The sequence below is a fragment of the Apiospora aurea genome (genome assembly GCF_038362705.1).
Source record: "Apiospora aurea strain CBS 24483 chromosome Unknown utg000010l_segment0_segment0, whole genome shotgun sequence".
Classification (NCBI taxonomy): domain Eukaryota; kingdom Fungi; phylum Ascomycota; class Sordariomycetes; order Amphisphaeriales; family Apiosporaceae; genus Apiospora; species Apiospora aurea.
Window position 1 is genome coordinate 3,097,013 of NW_027117397.1, and position 24,584 is coordinate 3,121,596.

The following is a 24,584-nucleotide window of genomic DNA, read 5'->3' on the forward strand; positions in this document are numbered from 1 at the left end:
TGGCCGTCGCCATTTGGAGACCGAGTTTTCCTTCCTCTCGAATAAGAACAGACTGCATACCGACACACACACACACACACCCACCCCCCAACCACATGGTTGTTTTTCTTGGCGTTTCCCAATTGCCAGCGGGCCAAGACATGCCCCTCTGCTACTCGTGCATCCCCGGCCGTTCGACTTAGGTTCACATGCGAGACATGCCAAACAGACCATCGTCTCTTTGTTACCTCATATCGCGAGGATCCAATCCCATCCGCTCCTAGCAGCTGCTGTACCATCCTGGATTCTTCGCTGTTCTTTGCTCTCTCGCTCGCCATTTGCTCCTCACCTCACCCAATCTCGTCGCTACATTTACACCAGATTTAACCTTGTACCACGGTCAGACGAGAAACTGGAAAAAATCCCCTAGTGCCTGCCCCCCTATCGAGCACGCGACGTGACCCTGTGAAGCTTATCATAGGCTCTTCCTGGGCTTACTCGATATCAAGCCGGGCGCCATTCCTTGCGTTGCCGCCATTCATCAGCCTTTTTTGGTCTTGTTGGTGGCGCTCGCTCCATTGTTAACAATTTTTTAAAAAAAGAGCGGGCTTCCTCACCTGGATGGAGGTAGGCCAAATTTCTCTCTCTCTCTCTCTGTCTCTTTCTGTTGCGGGTCGCGCCGGTTTTATCATGATGTCAACTCATGTCTCGAGAGCCTTCCTCGAGTTTTGAGCTGGTGTTCGGCATTCCACTCTCAATGCTCGATATTCTCATGGAAGGAGAAGCCAGCAGCTTCCTCGCTCTTGAGAGCACACCCATCACTATATTTCAGTTGCCATAATTCCCGAGCTTGCCCACATCTCTCCACTACTCCTTCCGTCCGTACTCCGAACCTTACCGTCTCTTTGTCTCCTCAACTCGTTCGATCCAAGCCGCCACGCCACCACCCATCCTTTCCCAATTCAACATGTCGCTTCCTTCCTTAGCCGCATGCCTGCACTGCATCGTGAGCTGTGCCGCTCACACCTCCCCCGGGTTCTAGTCGGGCTAACAATTCGATACAGCCACAAACGTGAGAGATATCATGCTTGACAACACACTTTTCGCCAACCCTTTCAAGTGTATGAGATACACTCTTGCTGTTCTCTAACATTGGGCTTTCGCCGGTTTTTGGGACACCTCACATAGCCTTGTTTGCTACCGGACGTGATCATGGCCGTCCTGGGCAACATGATGGATTCCGGCCGGAGGATTCTCCAGTCCATCCGTCCTTCGTTCCTATCCAAGGAACCGCATTTCAACTTCATCACGGTGCATTACTTCTGGATCATCGGAATGTCCATTGTTGGCTCTATCCTCATCTTCGCCTCGGGGAAGGGCAACCTCTCCTATATCGACTCGCTCTACTTTGCCAGCGGTGCCAATACTCAGGCCGGACTAAACCCCGTTGACGTTAATCTCCTCAACACGTTCCAGCAGGTCGTGATATTCCTCATGGCCATGATGTCTAACCCGATTTCCATCAACTCTGCTGTGGTGTTTCTGCGCCTCTACTGGTTCGAGAAACGTTTCCAGGGCATTGTAGCCGATGCCAGATCAAAACGTATCTCCGTTGCAAAGTCACGGTCCAAGGCGAAACCAGCAACAGCTGATGTTGAAAAGGGGGTCGGCGGCAAAGATATTAGGGTTATGCACAACACCGCCTCCCGCATGACAAACGACGGTATCATACTGGATCACTTTTCTATGAACGGGGCCATCAAGTCAGACCCAAGCGAGGAACACATGGATCCCGCCGAGACAAATTTGACTACCTCGCCTACAGCACAAAGAGATACCCAGATCCGATTCGCGGACAACGTCAGAAGGAGCGATGCGATACCTAGTGACGATGAGGAAAGCGTGCCGCTTCCACATAGGCGCTCAAACACCGAGCACATCGCCATCCTAGAGAGACAGCGCAAGCAAGAACGGGGCGGTACTCTTCGCATCCCAGGCCCTAGAGATGCTGAGAGGGGCGTTGGGCCAGAGGAGCTTTCGGATGAAGAAGATTATGAAGGCGATGCCACGGGTCTCAATCGACTAAGGCGTGGCTCGAGTGCCGAAACAGCACAACAGCGTTCCGCCCAAGGCCGGCCACATTCGCATGTAGAACGGCAGCAGACGATCATTTTTGAGGAGCAGGACCACCCCAAGCGACACGAAATCGCCCAGGATCTGGAAGCAGCCGCCCACACCGCCGCAGTGTTTAAACCTCACAAGCCGCGAGGGCATGGGGAGAAGCTGCATCATACTATGACGCGCACGGATACCGAGTCTCGCCACAATCCCCTATCTCGTATAAAGACTGCCTTGTCGCAGCACAAGGAGGCCGATCCTGCGCCGTATCTGAGCTGGCAGCCAACCATAGGCCGAAACTCGGAATTCCTGGATCTCACAGAGGAGCAAAGAGAGGAGCTCGGAGGTATCGAGTACCGGTCCCTAAAAACGTTGGCTGTCGTCGTCACCGGATATTTCTGGGGCTTCTGGATATTTGGACTCCTTTGCCTCTGGCCCTGGATCGCCGTCAACAACGAACCCTACAGCAAAATTGTGGAAGCAGCTGGTGCAAGTAAGGCTTGGTGGAGTTTCTTCACATCGAATTCGGCATTCACGGATCTGGGGTTCACTTTGACGTCTGACAGCATGACATCCTTCAACAAGGCGAGGTTCCCATTGCTCATCATGTCGTTCTTGATCATCGCTGGAAATACCGGGTTTCCAATCTTGTTACGATTCTCGATCTGGTTCGTTAACCTCTTTGTCCCGCGCACATCTGGTTTGTACGAGGAGCTACGCTTCTTGCTTGATCACCCGCGTCGTTGCTTTACCTTGCTCTTCCCCTCAGCGGCTACGTGGTGGCTATTCCTGATCCTCATTATCCTCAATCTGGTGGATCTGATCTTTTTTATCATTCTCGACCTTGGAAGCGGGCCTGTCGCAGAATTGCCGCTGGATATTCGCTTTCTCGACGGGTGGTTTCAAGCTGCGTCGACGAGAACTGCCGGATTTGCTGTCCTCAACTTGTCTCAACTCCATCCGGCAGTGCAGACATCGTATCTGATCATGATGTACATCTCGGTCTTTCCTATTGCAATTTCGGTCCGGCGTACCAACGTGTACGAAGAGAAGGCTCTCGGGTTGTACGGTAGCGGAGGCGACAACGAGGAGCAGAATGGGTCAGGATTCTCTTATGTCGGGGCCCATTTGCGGCGACAGCTCTCCTTCGATCTGTGGTATATCTTCATCGGGTACTTCATTCTCACCATTTCAGAAGGACCGCGCTTGATCAACAACGACTTTTCCATGTTTGCTGTACTTTTCGAAGTTGTTAGCGCGTACGGAACTGTCGGTTTGAGTTTGGGCTACACAGGGATCAATGCTTCCCTGTGTTCGCAGTTCACAGTTGTCGGAAAGCTGGTGATGATTGCTATGCAGATCCGTGGCCGCCATCGTGGACTCCCATATGGCCTTGACCGTGCCATCCTTCTGCCGAGCGAGCATCTCAACCGTAAGGAGGCTGAGGATGCGGAAGCCAAACTTCAGCGCCGCATGTCTGCTACATCACTGGTGCCTGACCGTGGGGCCAACTTGACCAGGGGACGAAGTCGCAGCGTCGACCGCCCGAACATGCTCACTCAGTTCTTGCATCCGGGCCCGGCTTACCCGACTGTCTCGCACACACTGAGCAAGTCACGTTCGATGGCTAGGTCGGAGCGGTCGGTAGGAATGGGCACGTATGATTCCATTAGACGGACAACAACCGAGCCACCGAGCGATGAGAACGACTCCGTCACCAAAGGTGTGCCAGGACCTAGAAGAGCCTCAACGCAGCCAGCTTCCACACATTAGTGGTCGAGAAGGAGTGCGGCCAAAGCCCATGTCAATGACGACATGGGTGGCGAGCAGGCGTCGAAACGGAGGGTAGCTAGGCTGCCTTCTTCGCCAGAGGCGCGAAGAAAGAGTTATTGGAATCGAAGGAAATCGATATTTTCCTGGTACCTCGGCAGTACCGGGTAGTGTTGTCTACGAATTTTGACTTCCATGAAGGGAGTCGGGTATATTACGATAAAAGCATACGGCAGAGGCGAAGCATTGTGGGATAGAAGGTGTACACTATAGACAGCGGCCTCGAGACTCGAGGCGCAGGGAAACTGGTATATATGGCTTTTAGGACCGCACGGTGTAGGGAGTTTTGTGTTTCGTTAGAGGGCGCTCACACATTTGTTTGGTTTATGGTAGGTAGACAGGAGGACCTGGCTTTCCCGACCGGACTGAGAGAGTCTTTTGGTAAGGGATGAAGAGATACGACTAGGTGCTCTTTTGATATATATATATATATATATCTATCTAGTCTTCAATGTCCATCCCGAAGCTTTACTTCACTTACAAAGTTTTTTCTTTCTTTCTGTCTTGATACGCTTCGGTCAGGAGTTGCCAAAGTGGATTGTGACGGATCGAGTCGCAGCGGCCGCCAGAAGTTTGCCAGGCAATTTCATCCGAAACTCTTCGTCCTGCGGCCGACTATTCATCCCGTCTTTACCAGACAGTGCCCTGCCCTGGTCGCCAGCGGAAAGCGCAGCAGAAAGCAGAAGCAGGCCAATGACCGAACGGTCGTGGTTCGATAGGGCCTTGGCGGCGGCTTGGCAAAGTTTCGTCGCAATTCACGAGCTCCACCGGCAGAAGACCGGGGGCCAATCGGCTTACACGCCCATGCGAGTGATACAGCAGGTTGTGCAAGATGAACCGAGCCTCACGAACCAGACTCCTGGGTTTGGTTGCCCGACGGCGGCTCAAGCCAGGGATCGGCCGCCACGTCAATATGTTCGAGGCGCGAATCGAAACGTGCGTGGCGTCTGATGTGGTGCTGGGGTTGATGATTGATGGCTTACAAGTTGCAACCCAGCAACCCCCTTAGTGGAGATCGATCACATCGGTACCTGCTAAAGCGAGAGCGTGAGTCCGTCCCCCTTAGCTTAGACTGGCGTTTTTTTCCCTCCCGTCAGTGATCCTGAAGCAGATCCGTCCATCGTGTTCCTTGGCGGTCACCTGTTTGGTTTGGATGATATGCAACTAGGTAGAACCAAGGCGCGAGGATCGTGAATGGCGATCTGGGGGGACATCAGATGAAAAAATAGCACGATACATATGTTACCACCTCGAGGGAGCCGTATTTCAAGCTAACGACATGACATAATATGACATGCCCTTTGAAAATATGCTTACTTCGATTAGAATGCTTTCTTCGCGGCACAAATAACCATACGCTTGATGCTAAGCCTGCCTGCCCCCGGCCGCTAAGGCTACCAAGGCATGTCGGGGTGGTCCCCTCTCATTTGGCCTGAAGCGGAAACTAATGCGTTAGCCTGGAGAGTAAACGAGATAAACTACTATGGCGAAGTTGGCGTTCCCGTCTGCGAGCGCCTTATTGGCGAGATTGGCTGGCTGGCCAGGTCTCTTTTTCATCTATCCTCCACGACCAGAACCGCGGCTCCGCCCGGGGCCCTCGGCCACACCCTGCTTCCTCCAAAGTGGAGACTATATCCATCTTGAGCCTCATGCTAAAGGCAATCTGACTGACAACCGGTGGGCGAAGGGGGCGGCAGGTTATGTAGCATGATCTGGATGGAGGAGGGGGGGGGTCGCGGCGGCGGCTCAAAGAGGAAGTTGGGTGGCATGTCGGTGCTGTGTGTATAAGTAGAACGGCTCCTCTTGACTTTCCCATGTCTAATCCTCCTTTTGTTTCTTCTTCTCACCAACTCTCTCTCTCTCTCTCTCTTGCAACCTCACCAGTTCTTCTTCCGTTCTCTTTACCCACTTCTTTCCCCCATTGGCCGTGCCAGTGCCTTTCGTTTCTCTTAACGCTTCCTTGCTCTGTTACCTGTTACTCCATCTTGAGGATATTATACCCCAGCCGAAAGCAAAAAGACTTACCTTTTTTTTTCTTCAAAAAAAAAAAAAAAAAAAGACATACCCTTCAACATGCGTTACTCCATCGTCAATGCTCTGGCCATGGCCACCACCGTGGCCGCCCATTGCCAAGTCACCGAGCTCCAAGTCAACGGCAAGAGCCAGGGCACCGGCATCAACAAGTACATCCGGTCCCCGGCCAACAACTCGCCCGTCAAGACGCTCGACACGCCGAACCTGGTCTGCAACGTCAACGGCGCCAAGGCCGCGCCCGCCTTCGTGACCGCGGCCGCGGGCGACACCGTCACCTTCGAGTGGATGCACGACAAGAAGGGCGACGACATCATCGACGGCTCGCACAAGGGGCCCATCATCACCTACATCGCGCCCTACACCGACGACGCCGGCACGGGCCCCATCTGGTCCAAGATCGACGAGGAGGGGCTCGCGGGCGGCAAGTGGGCCGTCGACAACCTCATCGCCGCCAAGGGCAAGAAGGACGTCAAGATCCCCGCCGACCTCAAGGCCGGCAAGTACCTCGTCCGCCAGGAGATCATCGCCCTGCACGAGGCCGACGCCGCCCCCACCGCCAACGGCCGCGGCGCCCAGTTCTACCCCGCGTGCGCCCAGCTCGACATCACGGGCGCCGGCGCCGCCGTGCCCGACCAGAAGTTCGACATCAACAGCTACCAGGGCACCGACCCGGGCATCAAGTTCAACATCTACGGCGGCGCCACCTCGTACAAGATCCCCGGCCCGGCCGTCTGGTCCGCCGCCGCCGGCGGTGCTGCTCCCGCCGCCCCCGTTGATGGTGGCGGTGCTGCCGCTCCTAGCAGTGCCGCTCCCACTTCGCCCGCGGCTGGCGGTGGTGTTGCCACCTCTGCCCCCGCCGCCGCCCCGACTACCCTCGTCACCTCCACCAAGGCTGCCGGCGGCGCTGCCCCTACCGCTCCCGCGACCGGCGGCGGTGCTGGTGCTGGTGCTGGCGGCTCGGGCGCCGCCATGTACGCTCAGTGCGGCGGCAACGGCTTCACCGGCGCGACCAGCTGCGCCGAGGGCACCTGCAAGAAGCAGAACGACTACTACTCCCAGTGCGTCCCCAACTAAGTTTTGTCGGGTTGATTAGTCAATTGGTCGGTTGGTGGTTTTAGCCAGCTAGGCCTCATTGTCGGTGTTGTTGTGGTTGTTATTTTGTTTAGCAACATTTCTTCTTCTTCTTCGAGTTGTACATATAGGTTGAAACGAATATGAGAGAGATATCACTGTATCATAAAAAAAGCCACCTACATACAAACATACATAGCGAATGAGGAGTTTTACCCATCCATCCACCAGAGAAACATGCTGAGAATAACTGTGCGAGCAAGCCCAAATGGGTTCTTCCTCTTGGTCGCATCAAACATTGAACAATCGTTTGGTTGGTAGTATGTGTGTACGAGCGTGTACGTTTCCTGGCATCGCCTTGATGTAGTAAGTAAATAGGTAAGAAGATGCGTGGTCAAAGAGGGTGTTAGTTTATTGCTAGCAAGAAAGGTATGCAGGTCAGTATCATCATCGCCACGTCAACCGAGATTAGCCTCTACTGTATTGTATTTACATTGGTCATCACCTTCACTACCATGCGTGACCACTGCTCAGCTTGGTCGTACGGACATATAGAACACTTCTCCATTTCCCCTTCCCCTATTTCTCTTCTCCAGCTTAATTTTTTCGGGTTCGAGAGAAACGGCCGAGGAGAAAAAACATCCCAACAAGTATGAGGAGCTAGTCACGGAGGTGGCTAAATCTTTACGCAATAGGAAACGGAGGAGGGAGGGATGGGGATGCTGACCACCCAACCCCCCTACAAATACCGAGGTGGTTCCGATGGGCCCAGGCGCGTCCCTTGTTGCGGAGCTCCTCTTTAACGTATTTGATATGTGCTTTTTTACCGTTCTTGCTTTCTTTTGGGCCGGTTATGTAATCGTGTAAGAATGAAGCTTTCCCCAAAAAGGGGTAGCTCTCTCTCCCCTCTCACCTAGGTAAGTAACCTCCGGGCCTTTGTCTGCCGTGAACGATGAGAAGACCCGCGTACAGACTTACATAATTGGCGGTGAAACAGCTGTGAATGACGGGCGAGGTCTAATGATGATGATATGACTGACAATAGGGCCAAGAATACCAGGGTAGCTTGGCTGGTCAACGACGCGTTTCAGCAAGCCGGGGTCGTCAGCGAGCCGTACCTCCTCTGAGTAGACTTGTGACACTGCAGCCGCATGGAATGGGGTACTGTAGTGTGAGGGGCTAGCTTTGTTGACGAACTCCGCATAACCAAGGCTGATAACTTCATTGGCAGGGAGTGCTAGTTGGCGTATAATGCGTGACTGGCTATCTCGCAGTAGCGTGTCGAGCATCCGGTTTTCGGGGCGCGGACGAGTTCAGCGCTGCTGTGGAAGTGTGTTGCGTCTATGCAATCTCTTCCCAGGAGCACGAGACACACCAACATATCGCATTCTCCTTCCCCCTGATGCTTTTTCCAAGCCGAGTCCAGGAGAAGTGGAGCACTGGGGACACGCTGAAGACAGCGCATGAGTAATCCTCACTGAGTGTCAACGGACGGCCTAAACCTGCCTACGGTGCGATTGGTGAGGCGAAAGCGTGGTCTGGGGTTGATTAGTTGGCTATTCTGAAATCACATTTGTGATATCTGACACGTTCTGTGGAGGTCCAGGTAGTGGTATGCTGCTACTGCTGCTGCTACTGCTGCTGCTGCTGAATCAATATTTGCAGAGATCCCTTCGCTAGTCTTGCCACCGAAATGGCTTTCTGGAGGACTCACAGACTGAGGTTTGGGCCATAAGAAAGCACATGTAAGTTGTTGTATCTAATGAAAGGCTCGGGCCTGGGTAGCGGGGAGAAGTGGGAAGGATCGTCGGTCCCTCTGTTCTAATGGATGTATGCCCGAGAGCAGCCAGCCTAGGCTCACAACAGCGACGATCAAGCCGTGGCATACTTGAACCACGTGCGATACGAGCATTCCATTCTGCTTATCAGTGGAGACACATGCTTGTTCAATGTGTAGCGATGCGGGTAAGTACGGGGTATAATGAATTCGACTTGGATGCATCTGCATTCCCCTAGCCCCTGGATTTGCTGAACACTGAATGCAGTTTGGGGGTGCTGTTTGCCCATTGCAAACAGAAACCAACCACCAACATGGTCTCTGGTCCGTAGCAGATACTGCGATGCGTGAAGCTAGGCCGATCGGTTGCGGTTATGGATGCCAGTCTCGCAGTATAGTGACAGGCGCATTCGTGTGTGGGCAACAGTTGCCAACATAGCGATAGGGCAGACTACTTATGCTTCATAAGCACAGGGTAGCTCGGTTAGTAAACATGGATGTCTGGTAACGTATTGGAGACAGCAGATGCGAGGTGTTGGAGATCACCGGGGGCCATATCCTTCCTGCTCTGCCGGGGCGAGAAAGATCCCATGTCTGCACGGATAGGGTCTTGTTGCTCTGTACGCCACGAAAGCCCGGAATAGTCGGGGGCTGAGACATGAAGAAAACCCCAATTTCCCACGAAGCCTGGTGCATTCAGGGGTTCTCGGGTCGTACTCAACATTCACCCTGCATGAAGCCTCTGGGAAGCAACGCTGCTAATGCCGGTATTGCGAAGTCGCGTGGGAGGGTCTGCAAATCATCCTCTTCTCGTCAATGGGCGTATCTTCGGGTCGAATTTTTGATGAATGAACGATGCAAACCATTGGAATTCGCAGAGAGGAATCGAGATGGTGTCGGCGGTGGCAGGGGTCGGCTTCAGCCATGCTGGTAGCTTCGGCACAGTATCATCAATGCCTGGTCCAGGGCCAACGAAGCCGTTCGATAGTCTCAACTCGGCCGGCATGAGGTTGTAACCTACCATGGAGAACAAAGCAGCCAGATGATGTAATACATTTGCTTGGGACGAAAGTGACTCGCTGGGCGTTGGGGACACCAGTGGGTGGTCATTCATCCAAGACGGCAGACAAGGGGCACTCATGGCTACCCAGCAACTTCGCTTAATCACCCCAACATGGTTTTGTGCCTTGACAGAGGTACGCCTCGCCAATGCACCTTGATGTAGGTAGGCTGGTATGGCGTCTTCAACTTGTTCCACATACTATGTCGCTTTGCCTCTGTGCTGCTTGCCATTCTGGGTGATGTCTTGTCATCTCGTCTTACTGCATGGAGGGAGGTTCTCAACTCGAGGCTGAATCGACCCAGACCAAGATTCCGGGACGTCAGCCATACCTTACAAACAAGCCTTTGCGACTTGAAAGCGTGTGTGCAGTGCTGTATAGGGAGGCGGGGGGCCAGTCGAATGCCCTGAGGGTTTCCCTCGCCGCAGAAGCCAACAATTGCCGGAGACTTTGAGGAGTGCCGGGCTTCGTGTATCCTGGTTCGAAGTTTCATCAATGCGACGCCACGGCCAAACAGCATAGCAGCATGGGTTTTGCGGATTGCCCCGATTAGAACCTCTCACCTTAAATAAACCCGCCGAGAAACCCTTGTAATGCTCGTGTAACGTGACAATGACAGGTCCTATTCAGGTCGCCTGCAGGCTCGTGGCACCTCCGGTACCGCCACAAGTGCGCCGGGGAACATAGATCATAACCACCTGCAGGGCGCTTCAAGACGAGCAAACATCAATACCTACACATGTACATCAATCAATACATACCTGCACTGCGCAATGCTAAAGTTGGTTCCAGGTGCCCAATAAGACCAGAACTGACGCCGGACGAAGACTGTCCGAATCGACCTCCTGATGCTCTCGTTTCTCTGATACCCCAGGCTGCGAAGGATATAGTCCAGGATGGTGCTTACTGCCAAGCTGCAGAGGGGCATATCATAGAGCACAGACCGAAGAGTCACAGAGAGACGACGGCTGGAGAGAGGTGACACTGTAACAATGAGCTAAAAACAATGGTTTTTACCAATTTTTCACTTCAACCACACCTTTTACATACCGATTTATACGCCCCCCAAAAGGTAGCAATGTACCCTCGTCGCCAGCCAGCCTTCGAGCCAGCCTTCGAGCTAGCTTTCGAGCCAAAATCGACATGTGTAGTATTCGAGCCATCGTCACTAAGCCATCGTCATCAAGCCATCATCGTGGAAATCTGTTGATTGTGTACAATTGATACCGATTCCTTCCGATCGACGCGAAATCTAGGTCGTACGTCAATTTGGCTGGCTCAAAGGCTGGCTTGAAAGCTGGCTGCGACGAGGGTTGACGCTAAGGGTACATTGATCTTATCGATAGGGTGAAAAGCAGCTAGAATTAACCGTTGGGGGGTAAATTTAACCGGGTTTTAGCTCATTGTTACAGTGTCACCTCTGTTCAGCCGTTAATGGCCTCCACCAAATGTCTTGGAGTGGATTAATCAACTCCATTGAGCTTCAACGTTGAGATACAGGGAAGGGGCTAACAGCAAGTAAGGTGTACTACTTTTGCTCCGACAGATGCACCTTCCTCAGCTCGATCCATTAGGTACTTCTATGTGGCTTCCATGTCGAATTTCTATTCGAATAGGCAACAAAAAGGAAAGAACATACCTAAGGAAAGACCAGGTGCCGTTGTCGATGAACTACATTTGGAAGTTCCTCCAGGCCAGACACTTGCCCGATACTTCAAACCACCTACAAGGTCATCCGCCCAAGCAGCGCAATGTTGCTTTTAGGTATGTAGGCACGCATTTTGAACCAGCTGTGCACTTCCAATCACAACTCAAGTGTATTCGAGCTGTCCACAGCGTGTTTATTGGACGACCTTCAGAGGTTCGATTAGCCTCAACTATGTCCTAATCTAACAGGAACCAGCCTACTCCGTAACATCCTCCACAGTCCACTAGCAGGGGGCTGGCTTATCAGAAATACGGCAGGGGCGTCAGCTACAGTACAGCTCCCCAAGACCAGCCAGCTTCCTCCTGTTGCAATGGGAATTACCTACCTATGTAGGTACCTCGGGGCCCGTCTTGTGTTATATTAGCTCTTGCTGGGCGATCGCATCCTGATACTGCTACCACCTGCCTGGGCTTACGCCAAGGCCGTATCGCAATGAAGATGCATGTACAAAGGTGAGCCGACGATATTGGCTTACGGGTCCATACTCCGACCTAAACTCCCTTTCGGTCGCAGTATAGGCTTGACAACGGGGCCGACGCAGACTTGGGCTGCTTACTTGCATCATCATCCTTGTTCCCCCCAAGTCATGTGCCCCATTTACTGCTTGGATTGCACCCGAAGGAGGGTGACCACCGCTTAGGTTTCGCTGGCCTCGACAACTCCTCGTACTACCAAGGACAACGCATAGGATGCCTATAAGTCGATTCGGTACGACCTTACTACTGCTAGTCGTTCCGACTATGTGTTGATGGACAAGCGCCGGTGGCTAGTATGGCATTTGGGTGAAGCTCGAGGCTTTCATATTTGCCAGCTGTTTTCGCTTATTTTACATCACACGAGGCTACTCGCTCCTCTCCTTGACTTGTCATAACAGCAATGGTCAGCAACAGCCTCGTAGTATCTGCCTTGATGTTTGTTAAAAACGGCAAAAAGCAGCAGCGGATGAGCACGCAATAAACAGGCCAAGTTTTGCCCGGGGTTCGGCGGCAGCAAACACACGACACGGAGAGATAGCACCCCGGTCTTATCCAATGGCGGACAGAGTCGCGATAGTACTGCTTACATATGTACCTTGCTCTCGGCGTCAAGCTGTAAATGGCTACTCGTTCGTCTATTGGCAGATCCTGGCTGCAGATCGAATAGCGATTGGATGCCGCCGCTTACTCCAAAGGGCATCGTGCGTCGTTGGAAAGAGGACTTAACGGCCGACTAGAACCGAACGAGTAGTATGGTTTCTGGGGGCCTTCATTGAAGCTACGGAAGCTGTACATGATGAAATCGACTGCGAAGCTGAAACCACCCTGGGAAGAAGCCGATTTGGAGGTCATGCTGTATGGCCCGATAGGAAAGTCTTCAATGCTCCTCTGTGGGCCAAAGATTCGGATCCCTGCCAAATAATCGCCGATTGAGATATACCATGCTGGATAGTTGCGGCTGCTTTTCACCCTCTCGTCCTGGCCTGTATGTAGTGTGTCACTGAGCCAACCCTGTACCAGCTGCGAGGTATATGTGGTATGCGGTAGATATTGAAAGAGGGTCCAGACGTGTATCCAACAGGGACGTCTGTACAGGGGACCCAAGCAGAACTCCTGCCCACTTCCATGGACCTACATTCACGGACACGCATGCACCACACACGCGCACACACAGAGGTTGGCGCGCTCTCACACACGTCCACGCACAGCATACACGTGGTAACAGCAGGGTCGCTTTCCTCATTCCCAGACTTTCGGCCCCTTCCCACACCACTAACCAGAATCCGTATTGCGTAGACGCTAGGAGAGACTCTACCATTGTGTCAGACGAGGTCTGGCAGCACAAGAGGCACGATGCGCCGAAGATAGCCCAGTAGAAGCATGAGGGAAGCTCCGAGACAGCCCTATTGGAGACCTGCGTGCAAGTAGCTTACCCCGAGGTCTTGATTCAGTCCCTGCTGCATGACGCCGCCCTATTTGTGTCATCTTGTTAGAGTCCAGTGGCGGAACTAGATAAGACGGCCATCTATAGCCAAGTGAGCGTGAAAGGGCAAATAAAGAAAAAGGCGGCTGTCCGCCCACGTCTTTCTCGGATGGCCTCCTTTACATGGTTTTACCAGATTATAATTCAGCCCGTGGTCCTGCTATGTCGCCTGGACTTGCTGGGTACCAGAAAACATACAGTGTCGGCCGAGGTGGTCTGTAATCTGTATATCACACCAACGAAACTTGATCGGTCCAAACCCTAGATCAAACGTCTTTAAACCTGCTGAGGCCGAGCACCGAGAAGACTGATCCCCCACCTTCTTTCTGTCAACATGGCCTACCGAAACCAACAGGTTTTTGGTAGCTCATCGAGCTGGTCTTCCGAGGTAAGCCACTTCGACTTCCACCACAACAGCAACACTGAAAGTCACCCAAACTCCAATAACCCGGCGCGAGGAATACGGTAAAAGGCGCCGTGCATGTGCTTGGTACAACAATGGGCGTACTGAGCTCACTCGTGTCATGAAGCCGGCCCTCCCGGAGATCTGAGGCTTTGGAGATGGCCATACGGATGGCTACACAAAATCAGATCCCGGAAATGTCGGATTAAACTCACTTGCTTCTGCCTTATACATGACTGATTGGTTGAAACAGATCCCTATATCCACATCAACAGCCCATCCGTATGCATACACTACCCAGGACGAGGGGGATGCGACTGGGGTGCACTACGCTACTGGGTCGCACACATGGCAGAATTATCACCATGAAATGAATGATAATGATGCGCCCAGTTACTCGTATAACACTACGACTACCGACCTGTCCTCGGGCAGCCCGCACGGTCTGGACGGCGGCTGGACCTCGTCCGGAAGAGCTTCTCTTTCGTATCCCACGACTAATGCCTACGACATGCCTCCTCACCGGCCTGCGCTTGTGGAAACGGCCAGCTACACAACCTCAGCAAGTCCCTACAACCACATGGGAGGCTTGTCACCCTCGGCCTTTCCTAGCGACTCGGCCTCATCGGTGGGTGCCGAGAACAGCACCCGGCATGCCTCGGTACCTAATACGCACTTCACAGGCCACTCTCAGAAGCCTTCATCCTCTTCAAGGAAAACCAAGCACCAGCTGCCCATGTCTCCGGCAAGCAATACGTCAACCACCACCACAGGCAACAAGTCTAAACTACGAAGTGCCTCGCGGACGTCCAAGAACACACACCACAACCCGCCCGCCACGGAAGAAGAGCGGAAGAACCGCGAGTCACATAACCAAGTGGAGAAACAGTACCGCAACCGGCTCAATAACCAGTTCGAGCTGCTCCTAGGGGTCCTGCCCCCCGAAATGCGTGCTTCGAGCGAGGACGGCGATAGCAACGAGATGAGCACCGGTGACCGCAAAGTGAGCAAGGCCGAGGTCTTGGAGATGGCCAAACGCTACATACTGAACCTGGAAGGGAACCTCGAAGCCACCGAGGGCGAACGAGACGATCTGCGCGAAGCGTTGGAAAAGCGTCGGTGGTACTGCCAGTGCCCAGACGGGGGTGGACAAGGCATGGGAGGAGGCGGCTCTGGCAAGGGTGGCGGGTGAGATGAGCAAACGTACCAAGGCGGAAAAGGGGAAAATACACAAGCACACATTGGCATGGTTTTTGGCGCAGGTGACCTCTCATCGGTATTCTTCGACGTAGAGCGTGTCCCTTATCCGTACTACTCATCTAATATACACAGCATTTGATTTGACGGTTATATGAACGTTGGACAATGATCCTTCACCCATCCAAGTATCCGCAGCGGCAAGGAAACCGGTGTAAGGAGGAATATTGCAGTTATGGCCGTGTCGCGGGACCGGCGGCGTCTCTCTCTCCCTCCCTCGGGGTCGCATCGCAAGGGCTGCATGTAGGATGAAAATGACCTGTCGCATACGGGATCATGGTTCCTTCCAACAGAGTTATTTGGTACGCGTACCAAACTTTGCCTGTGCACGCAAATCTACTGAGTGACCATTGGACTTCATTTATAAGGTTTCAAAGAGCATGTGGTAGCGCTCTCTATTCATGTCGGCTGCAGGTAAATCATGCCCAGTCCCGGATTTCACTGCGTCAAACAACAAGCGACCAGAACGGCCTGGAACAGGGGGACACGGGCCATTGCAAACGAGCATCGTGAAAGCTACAAGCTACCTACTCCCTACTATGACCTACAGAAATTTGCCGTCGTCACTTATTATAGGCCAGCTGCAACCGCGATGGCGTACTCTCGCAGGGGAGGGAAAAGAGACCGGGGTTCGAAGTTGCATCCGCAAGAAAGTTCCTTCGGATACCAGTAGCCCGTAATAATCCGCCGCCCTCCCCCTCCCGTCCTGCCAAAACGTTGTTGGAGCGAAATGAAGGAAAGGCCCATCCTTGGGGCCCGCCCGGGGTTAGCAGCACGATATACGCCGGACCGAGGACGGCCCCCAGTACAACGACGACGCAGCCGATAACCGGAAACTGTCTGAAATGAGAATGCGTAGGCGACCGTCCTGGCAAGGCTCCTCTGCCTCCCCCAAATCCCGTCCTCATTCCAATGGCTGCCAGGTGCTGGTTAGGTTAGTCATGTACTTAGACCATGGGCATTCGTCATCGCATCAACTCGCTTGCTTGCTGCGCCGCACGAAACCGAGTTGAAGAAGAAGAAACAAGAATTTAGGCCATGGTCGGAAAGCACTGGTTGAGCGAAGGGAAGGGGGCCAAACCCAGGCGCCGGATCAAATCAGAGAGTGTACGGGGAATTTTATTAAGTAACGGCGGGGACGAGAAACGCAGGTCCAATATGCCAGTCCGCAATATACCCATACGGGATAACCCCATGCAGCTCTTGTGAGGTGAGTGAGTCGCATTGGAAGAAGAGCAGGGTGTGGTGCTAGCCAACACTATAGGCCGGCAGGCTCCAGACTAGGTAGCTGGCTATCTGACGACTGGCCTGCCAATGAGGCTCCAAGTAGCTCGTGGTAGGGGGGTGCGCGCAGCCCACATGCACGTATATGTAGGTATAGGTCGCATTATCCTACCCTACCTTGCCCACGACTACTACTGCTCCTGCTCCTGCTCCTGATCAACTCCAACCTTGGTTCGATCGGAGTGCCTACCTGACCGTACTCAGAGCGATCTTCCTTTAGTGTTCCAAGGACCCCAGGACCCCAAGTCCCCTAGATGGACATCCGCCCCACCTACATGATCGGATGTGTGACTTGAACCAGATCCCAAAACCCTTTTCTCGCGATCCTACATACTTTATGTAAGGGAAGCAGTTGGGCATCTCGGCAAGAACATAGAGACAAGGCCGAGACAGGCGATGGGCAGCATCTGTCGCTCTACGCATACACGCCTGCATGCTTACAGATGCTTAGGTACGTTGTTTGCTCTCCTGCCTGCTGCGCGGCGGCGTCCGTTGCCTGCCACAGGAACCCCGCTGGGCAGGAAGGCTGTAGCAAACAAATGCGACGGGATTCCGGGACGATGGGGTCTTAACCGAGTCGCGGCATGGTGGCTCCTCCCTTGCTCCCTCCCAAGGGCCCCCAGACCCAAGAGCGAGGGAGCAAGCCGCAGTCCCGGAGTTCCGAGGATTGGGAGCTAGTTGCTGCAGGTCGGAGTCTCGGGTGTCTGTTTATGGGGTTGTCCCCTTGTTGACTTGCTCGAGCTGGACGTTACACAAGAATGGAATTTGTCGAGACCAGGGAAAAGGAAGGGAGAGAGAAGGGTCCATAAGAAAAAGGGAGAAAGAGAAGAAGCCTACTTGCTTCCACCTAGCTAGCATGCAAGTACCTACATCTTAACCTAGGTCATCCAGCATGCAACATACATACATTGATACATATTCATGACCACCGGGGCATACTTTCTCCCGCTAGGGCTCTCAATCTCTGTTTCGTTCTCGGCAACACAATATGCAAAAGTACGATCAATGGACAAAAAGGGAATCAGATACGACGACAGGATTTCGGCACCGCGGGGCGGGGCGGGATACTGGATTCGACTAGCGGACATGTCATTCGTCGAGTGCTGCATGTGTGCGTCTATGTTATGTGCTTACAAGGTGTTTGCAAGTATTGGGCAACATTACAACCTCAAATAGCCTCAACCAGTCGGCAGCTCGGTAGGTGCCCAGGTTGGGTGCACATCGATTAATGTAGGTTGGCAGGTGGGACGGCTGAACAGAGGTGACACTGTAACAATGAGCTAAAAACCGGTTAGATCTACCCCCCAACGGTTAATTTTAGCTGCTTTTCACCCTATCGATAAGATCAATGTACCCTCATCGTTAACCCTCGTCGCAGCCAGCTTTCGAGCCAGCCTTTGAGCCAGCTAAAATCGACGAGCGACCTAGACTTCGCGTCGATCGGAAGGAATTGGCATTAATCGTACACAATCAACACATTTCCACGACGATGGCTTGGTGACGGTGGCTTGGTTTGGTGACGATGGCTCGAATGCTGCGCATGTCGATTTTGGCTCAAAAGCTGGCTCGAAGGCTGGCTCGGACGATGGTTGGCGACGAGGGTACATTGTTACTTTTTGGGGGCGTATAAATCGATGTGTAAAGGGTGTGGTTGGAGTGAAAAATAGCAAAAACCCATTGATTTTAGCTCATTGTTACAGTGTTACCTCTGTTCAGCCGTCGGTGGGGTTGAGCAACTTCAGTACTAGATCTGCAGCTGCAATTCACTCCAGAGCCGGACTGTGGTTGGCCGGCGTAGGCTCCTGCATCATCAACGTCCGCTGCGAAAGGACAATACAGGTTGAGGTACTTCCTGCCTTTGAAAAAAAAGCGTTAGAGCCAGATCGATTTGATTGATCAACCAATTGATCAATTGCCCGATTGAACCCAGACACCAACAACCACGCAGCACTCTTGGGCCACTTCCAGATTGCGCCTACTTCGTCCATCACCAAGCCTCAGTTCTTGGCTTGATGTTGCACGCACGCCCTCAGACAAGCCTTCTCTTTCCAAACACAGCAGGAAAGCACACCTAATCCTGCGCCGTGACTGAAAAGACACAAGCTGCATAATCTTTTGAAGAACCGCACAAGGTGATTGGTTTGTTGGCATAAACAACCGAGCTCGTTGATTCGTCTTCACACCACCAACTCGTCTGTTTTTTTTATCTTTGTTCTTTTAGTCCCATCCCAGCCAACGGATTCTGATTTTCACCCCACCAGTGGCTGCTATTTTTCGGACAGTCTAAAAAAAAGTTCCTGCCTACCACACACGGTACCTTGTACATCACGGCTCTCTCACACATACACACACACACCATCCCTAGCCCGTCAACACATTCAACGCGAGAGAGTCCAGCGCCATGGCGACACACACTGCTATGACGCAGGGCAATGACCCGGATGTCCGAGGTCTCATCGAGCGGAATGTGGGCATCTTGCACTTCGTCTCCCCCAAGGAACATGCATGGAACGGTGTCACCAGAAAGAGGTACGTATCGAACCATCCCCCAGTCCCTGGCACCCCGTGATATCAACGAGCCTGCAACTCGGGTCGCTTAATTTTGGTCCGCCACGCTCTTATCTTCATGACTACCAATGCTCGTCCAAATGGAGCAACAGGCTGATTCTCTCCCTGCAGATATACCGATTTCCAGGTGCATGAAATCACCAAGGATGGCAAGGTTGTCAAGCTCGAGGAGTTTTCTATGAACTCCCGAGAGTACACTCGCAAGGTACGTCGCATTGTGGTGTCCCCCAACTTGGTATCAAGGCATCAATGCATCTTGTGGTATTGACCCATCGTCGTAGGAAGCGGCCAAAGCCGGCAAGACACAGGCGGCTGATGCGCCTGCAAATGCTACACCTCAGCAGTCGGCTCACCCTGTTGCTGCCAGCGGTGCTTCCAATGCAGCCGCTGGTCAGACCACTGATGCCGTCAGCAGTACTGCCCCCGACTCGAAGGATGCCCCTAAGGAGGCTGATGCAAAGCCCAAATCCGAGTTCCTGGTGAACCTGGTGGGCCAGTCTGTGTTTGATGATCTGACCAATCTTTACAACAAGATATGCGAAGACCCGAAGATGAAGCCTGCCAAGCACGGTTCTATGAAGCTTCCAGTGATCGAGGACCGACAGATGAGAACGAAAGTCCATGGTGTGAGTTAATTTGCTTAAATCCCTTTAGAAGATCAAGCACTGATGAACGAACAACAGGAAATTCGTGAGGTCTTTTCTGGAAAGATTGAGACGAGTACCGACCAGACTGGCAATATTGTTGCTACAGCTGCCGGCTCGAACAAGAGATGGAACAACCGCGGCAATGGTCGAGATCCGCAGGCTCCCAATCCCAGAAAGCTGGGCAAGTTTCTCCATTTCACCTTGTATAAGGAGAATCGAGATACCATGGAAGCTGTGGGCAACATTGCTCGCATTTTGAAGGAACATCCCAAGATGTTCAGCACTGCAGGCACCAAGGATCGCCGCGCTGTTACATCGCAGAGAGTCAGCGTAAGGTCTCGAGACCCCTCGAAGATGCTCTTCATCAACGACCGGATCAGGGATATCAAGATTGGCGACTTTAAGTTCGAGGAGAAAGATTTGTACCTTGGCTGCCTGAAGGGCAATGAGTTCACTATCGTTATGAAGGACTGCGTCTTCCGCGACTGTGAGAACGAACCTTTCGATAATCTGTTGGAGATTGCACAGTCTACAATCGACAACGCCTTGGAGCGCATCTATGAACGTGGCTTCATCAACTACTTTGGTACGCAACGATTTGGCACGTTTGAGATCGGTACCAACAAGATTGGCCTCAAGATCCTGAAAGATGATTTTGAAGGTGCTATCATGGACCTATTGTCGTTTGATGCCTCGTTGACCACAGTTGATACTTCCATCCCACGGCCTGGCGAGTTCGTTCGCTTCGACGACATTGCCCGAGCTAAAGCTCTGGCCAAGTTCCAGGAAACCGGCAATGCAGAGGAGGCGCTCAAAGAGTTACCACGCCGAGCCAACTTGGAATTTGGGATTATCAAGCATCTGGCCAAGCAGCCTAAGGACTTTGTTGGCGCCTTGATGTCGATCCCCAGAAACATGCGCAGCATGTACCTCCACTCTTACCAGTCGCTGGTTTGGAACTTTGTTGCAAGCAAGCGTTGGGAGCTGTTCGGCGATTCTATTGTGAAAGGAGATCTTGTACTCGCAAACGCTAGTCAGCCAGCGAAGGCCAAAGTTGATGAGGATGACGAGGAAAACATCCATCTTCCGAAGGACAACGATGATGATTTTGAGGTCCGCGAAGAAGCTCATGTGGTCACTGAAGAGGATATCCAGGCAGGCCGCTATACCATCCGAGACGTGGTCCTGCCTTGCCCAGGTTGCGATATTGTCTACCCTGATAACGAGGTCGGCAAGTATTACACCGAGTTCATGGGCAAGGAAGAAAACGGTGCTCTCGACCCGTACAACATGCAACGCCGACAGAAGGAGTTCAGCCTGACTGGTGCTTACCGTAAGTTCATTGGCATCTTCATCGACCGTCCTACAGGCTCCGTGCGTTCCTACGTACATGACAACGATCAACTTGTGCCTACCGATTGGGACGACATTCAGGCTCAACGTGAAGCCCAACGTGCCAAGGAACAGCAAGAGCGACAGGGGCGAGGTGCGAATAACCCAGATGGCAAAATGTCAGGTTGGTTCAACATCCAGGCGGATGATCGTCGTATCGCCGAAGCTGCCAAAGAAACCGAGCGTCGCAAAGCTGGAGAGGGAGGGGACACTGAGGTCCGGTTCAACGATACCTGGGTCCAAACATCTCTTGACGGCAGCAACAAGAGAATCAAGGTTGACAAGCAGGTCAACATCGTTGAAGGCGGGGAGACGTCGGCGGTCTCGGAGGCAGCATCCGTTCCAGCTACGCAGGCTACCGCTACTGAAACCAAGGAGCAAGCACCAGCTCCCGTGGACGACGCAATGGATATCTCCAGTGACACGCCCCCGAAGGTGCTTGCAGCAAGCCCGGCCCCAGAGCCACGCAAGATTGCAGTGGTCCTCAAGTTCGCCTTGCCTTCAAGCGAGTATGCTACGATTGTCCTTCGGGAGCTCCAAGGCTAGGAGCCCCGGGGCAACAATACTACCGTACTTCGTTCTGGAACCAGGACCAGACTATCGAGACCGTTCAACAAGCACGTAAAGCACGGTGTTCCCAACACCAAAGTGACCGCTTTCCAGTCAGGAGGTGGCAAAGAACCTTGTTCGCCCCCGAAATTATCAGATGGTCTTCGTAGTCTGGGAGCCCGCAACTCTTCTCTGTGCGAGAAGCTGGGATCATCAGTGTCGCCCAAGGAGAGTACAGCAGTGGCACCTGCCCAATCCGAATCACCCTCTGCCAAGGAGGCGGGTTCTACTATTGAAGTCGGTCATTGTCCCAAGTTGCCTCATATGGTTTCCCCTAAGCCCAACACCTTGAGCTATGCCGATGTTGGCAAAACGTCTCCTTCTGCTGGAACCGTGGAGAACAACAAGGAGGAGGACACTGAGCAGGGATCGGCCGACTATTTTGGTGCAGGCTGGTGCATGATTCTTTAGTGGTCTGATCAAGAGGATGACTATTTGCAACAGCCTGCCACAGATATTATCATGACAGGGGATCTCGAGTTGCTATTGCCGTGGAGTTGGCGATACTTGTACTATTATTACTTGCGGTGAAATCTGCCGAGAGACGAGATGATCAGGTTGAGATAGTGCTGGCAGATGGCATGTGTTGTTGATAGCCATTGATGATGTTGACCGGCATGGAGCTCCAGTGCCTGGATTCGAGATCAGATACTTTGCAGCTAGTGGTAGAGTAGATACCCGTTTGATGGCACATTTGCTCTTGCAGATATACATTTGATTGACCCAGTGCCTGCATAAGTGAAGCTCACGTATTCTCTGCCAGTAGACAGGTCTCACAGGATCGTGAAGAGCTGTTGTCAGGTATGTGAATAGGCAGATTGTCTTAGACATAAGATGCATTTAAAAGGGATCCGTGCACGAACATGTACTTACGCGAGCTAAGCTACTTGCTACCTAGCTAAAGTACCCAGCTATTTACGTACCTGGTTAAGCTTAATGCCTGCCAGGACTGGACTTTTTGACAATCGAGTCGCGATCCAATTGCGCGCCGCCAGCCTGCCAGTGCTACATCTCGACAACATCACCGCCGTTCTCAGCCTTGCTCTCGACCTACCACCTGATACCACTTGATCTCTCCATTTCACGACATTCAGCTCGTCGTAAACTTACCTTCATAGCCTCATCTTGTCGCTTCTCCACCGGCCCGATCGCACCCTGCCTGGGCGCTTTTCGACATGGCGTCCTCCTCGCGAAATGGCGAGCGCCGCCCCGTCCACCAGGATTTCATAGCGCGCATCCGTTTCTCTAATGCCCTTCCACCTCCGCCTCATCCCCCGAAGCTTCTCGACATTCCCAACACCGGCCTGGCAAGTGGGCATTACACAGCCCCCAGCTTTGCTGGAAGACTGGCCCGAGAGCAGCCCTTGAATATTGAGGCCGATGCCGAGCTGGGTATGCCCTTGGATTTGGTGGGAATGCCAGGCATTTTCGATGGAGACGAGAGTTGTAAGTTCGGCATGCCAATTCTGTTTCGGACGACAAGACATCTAATAAGTGATACCGCCAGCTATCCAAGCGCCTGCACAAGCGCCCCAGCCCCATCCGCACGACAAGCCTCTTTTGAGATCGATAGCACAGCTCGGCAAACCCAAGACAGGCGATGGCGCCGTATCGTTCTTGCGCAGGACTGAGTACATCGCTGCCAGCGGGAAATCGCACCAGGGGGAGCGGCGGACCACTCCGGAGTGTCAACCCGAAGCCCATCAAGCGGGCGCCGAAGCGACGATCGCCCGAACCAGACCGAGACTCCCCAGCCTATGTCAAGAGAAAGATTGACCAGGGCTTCGCTGCGGCCGAGGCGAACCTCAAAGATACTTCCCGCGTACGGCATCCCAGCAAACGCAATCTGCGTCTTGTAGATGCGTACCCCTTGCTGCCCGACCAAGAAGCCTTCCCAGACTCGGGAGCGTACGTAACAATCAAATTCTTAAACAATCCGGTATCCGACAGCTCTACATATGACAAGCGTCTCCTCCATGGCCTATTCCAGCCACTGGACAAATCGGAAGTAGAAGAGGCCAACTTCCAAACCATGCTGGAGGCTTACGAGGCCGATCCTGCGAACAACCCCAAGCCGGAGAACGCCATGAACTACGCTTTCTTCCTGCCCGATACCACTTCCAATGCCGCCAAGTTCCGCCAGCGGTTTGACCCTGATTCTCCCAAATGTGACGACGACTCGCTTTACCCGACCAAGAACGAGGATGGCAAGCCTGTATTCCCCTTCCAGCGCGTCCGCGCTTATGAGACGACGCAGGAGACCGAGTTCAACCACACGACCAAGTATGACAAGGAACTACTCCTGGCCATCAACAACGACGAGACGGCGATGCATCAGAAGGCTGTGTACTTCTACCCGGTTATGCAGCGCAGCACCATCCGGCCTCAGCGCATGAAGAACATTGCGCGCGTGCAGGCAGGGCTTGCCGACGAAAACGAGCAGATCATAGACGAGCTGCACGTTACGGTGGATGCGCCCCCTGAGCAAATTATGGAGCAGATAGAGGGCTTCAAGACGCACCCGTACGGGAGCACCGAGGTTGAGGAGCACCAGGAGGGCGGTGGTGACGAGGAGGGCGTGGAGGTGGAAGAAGATGCTGATGCGGAGGGTGACGAAGAAGACTAGAGGTTCTCTAATCACGACTTTTTAGTCGCTCAAGACCTTGATCGGGTGAACACATGGTTGGCCGAGGTCGCCAACTTTTTCTAGTCGAAGGAGGGAGCAGCACGTGTGTATCATATCAAAACTAAGTAGTAGACTTGCGCATTTGTGAACGGGTTTGGAGCAGCAGAATGCAAAGGAACACCAGGATGAATCCCACACGCATTTCTTGAAGACATTGCATGCCTGGAGTACCGACTCTTTGTTTTGGACGTCGGTAGGATC

At 53.1% G+C, this 24,584-nt stretch overlaps 5 protein-coding genes across 5 annotated transcripts; all 5 read left to right on the forward strand.

Moving 5' to 3' along the window:
• Positions 1-1,191: 1,191 nt before the first annotated feature.
• Positions 1,192-3,870, forward strand: PG986_014934 (potassium transport protein TRK1/TRK2; the record flags this gene model as incomplete). Its single annotated transcript, XM_066851156.1, has 1 exon — positions 1,192-3,870. The coding sequence occupies one exon, from the start codon at positions 1,192-1,194 to the stop codon at positions 3,868-3,870; it is 2,679 nt and encodes an 892-aa protein (XP_066693394.1).
• Positions 3,871-6,000: 2,130 nt separating this feature from the next.
• On the forward strand, positions 6,001-7,035 carry PG986_014935 (glycosyl hydrolase family 61-domain-containing protein; the record flags this gene model as incomplete). Its single annotated transcript, XM_066851157.1, has 1 exon — positions 6,001-7,035. One exon carries the CDS (start codon positions 6,001-6,003, stop codon positions 7,033-7,035), a length of 1,035 nt encoding a protein of 344 aa, XP_066693395.1.
• A 7,275-nt stretch (positions 7,036-14,310) lies between these two features.
• Positions 14,311-15,132, forward strand: PG986_014936 (helix-loop-helix DNA-binding domain-containing protein; the record flags this gene model as incomplete). The annotated part of the gene is made up of 1 exon (XM_066851158.1): positions 14,311-15,132. The coding sequence occupies one exon, from the start codon at positions 14,311-14,313 to the stop codon at positions 15,130-15,132; it is 822 nt and encodes a 273-aa protein (XP_066693396.1).
• Positions 15,133-18,882: 3,750 nt separating this feature from the next.
• On the forward strand, positions 18,883-22,108 carry PG986_014937 (tRNA pseudouridine synthase D; the record flags this gene model as incomplete). The annotated part of the gene is made up of 5 exons (XM_066851159.1): positions 18,883-19,010; positions 19,161-19,254; positions 19,331-19,675; positions 19,733-21,597; positions 21,685-22,108. 5 exons carry the CDS (start codon positions 18,883-18,885, stop codon positions 22,106-22,108), a joined length of 2,856 nt encoding a protein of 951 aa, XP_066693397.1.
• Positions 22,109-22,872: 764 nt separating this feature from the next.
• Positions 22,873-24,323, forward strand: PG986_014938 (RNA polymerase II-associated protein 1-like protein; the record flags this gene model as incomplete). The annotated part of the gene is made up of 3 exons (XM_066851160.1): positions 22,873-23,143; positions 23,205-23,328; positions 23,360-24,323. The coding sequence occupies 3 exons, from the start codon at positions 22,873-22,875 to the stop codon at positions 24,321-24,323; spliced, it is 1,359 nt and encodes a 452-aa protein (XP_066693398.1).
• Positions 24,324-24,584: the final 261 nt, after the last annotated feature.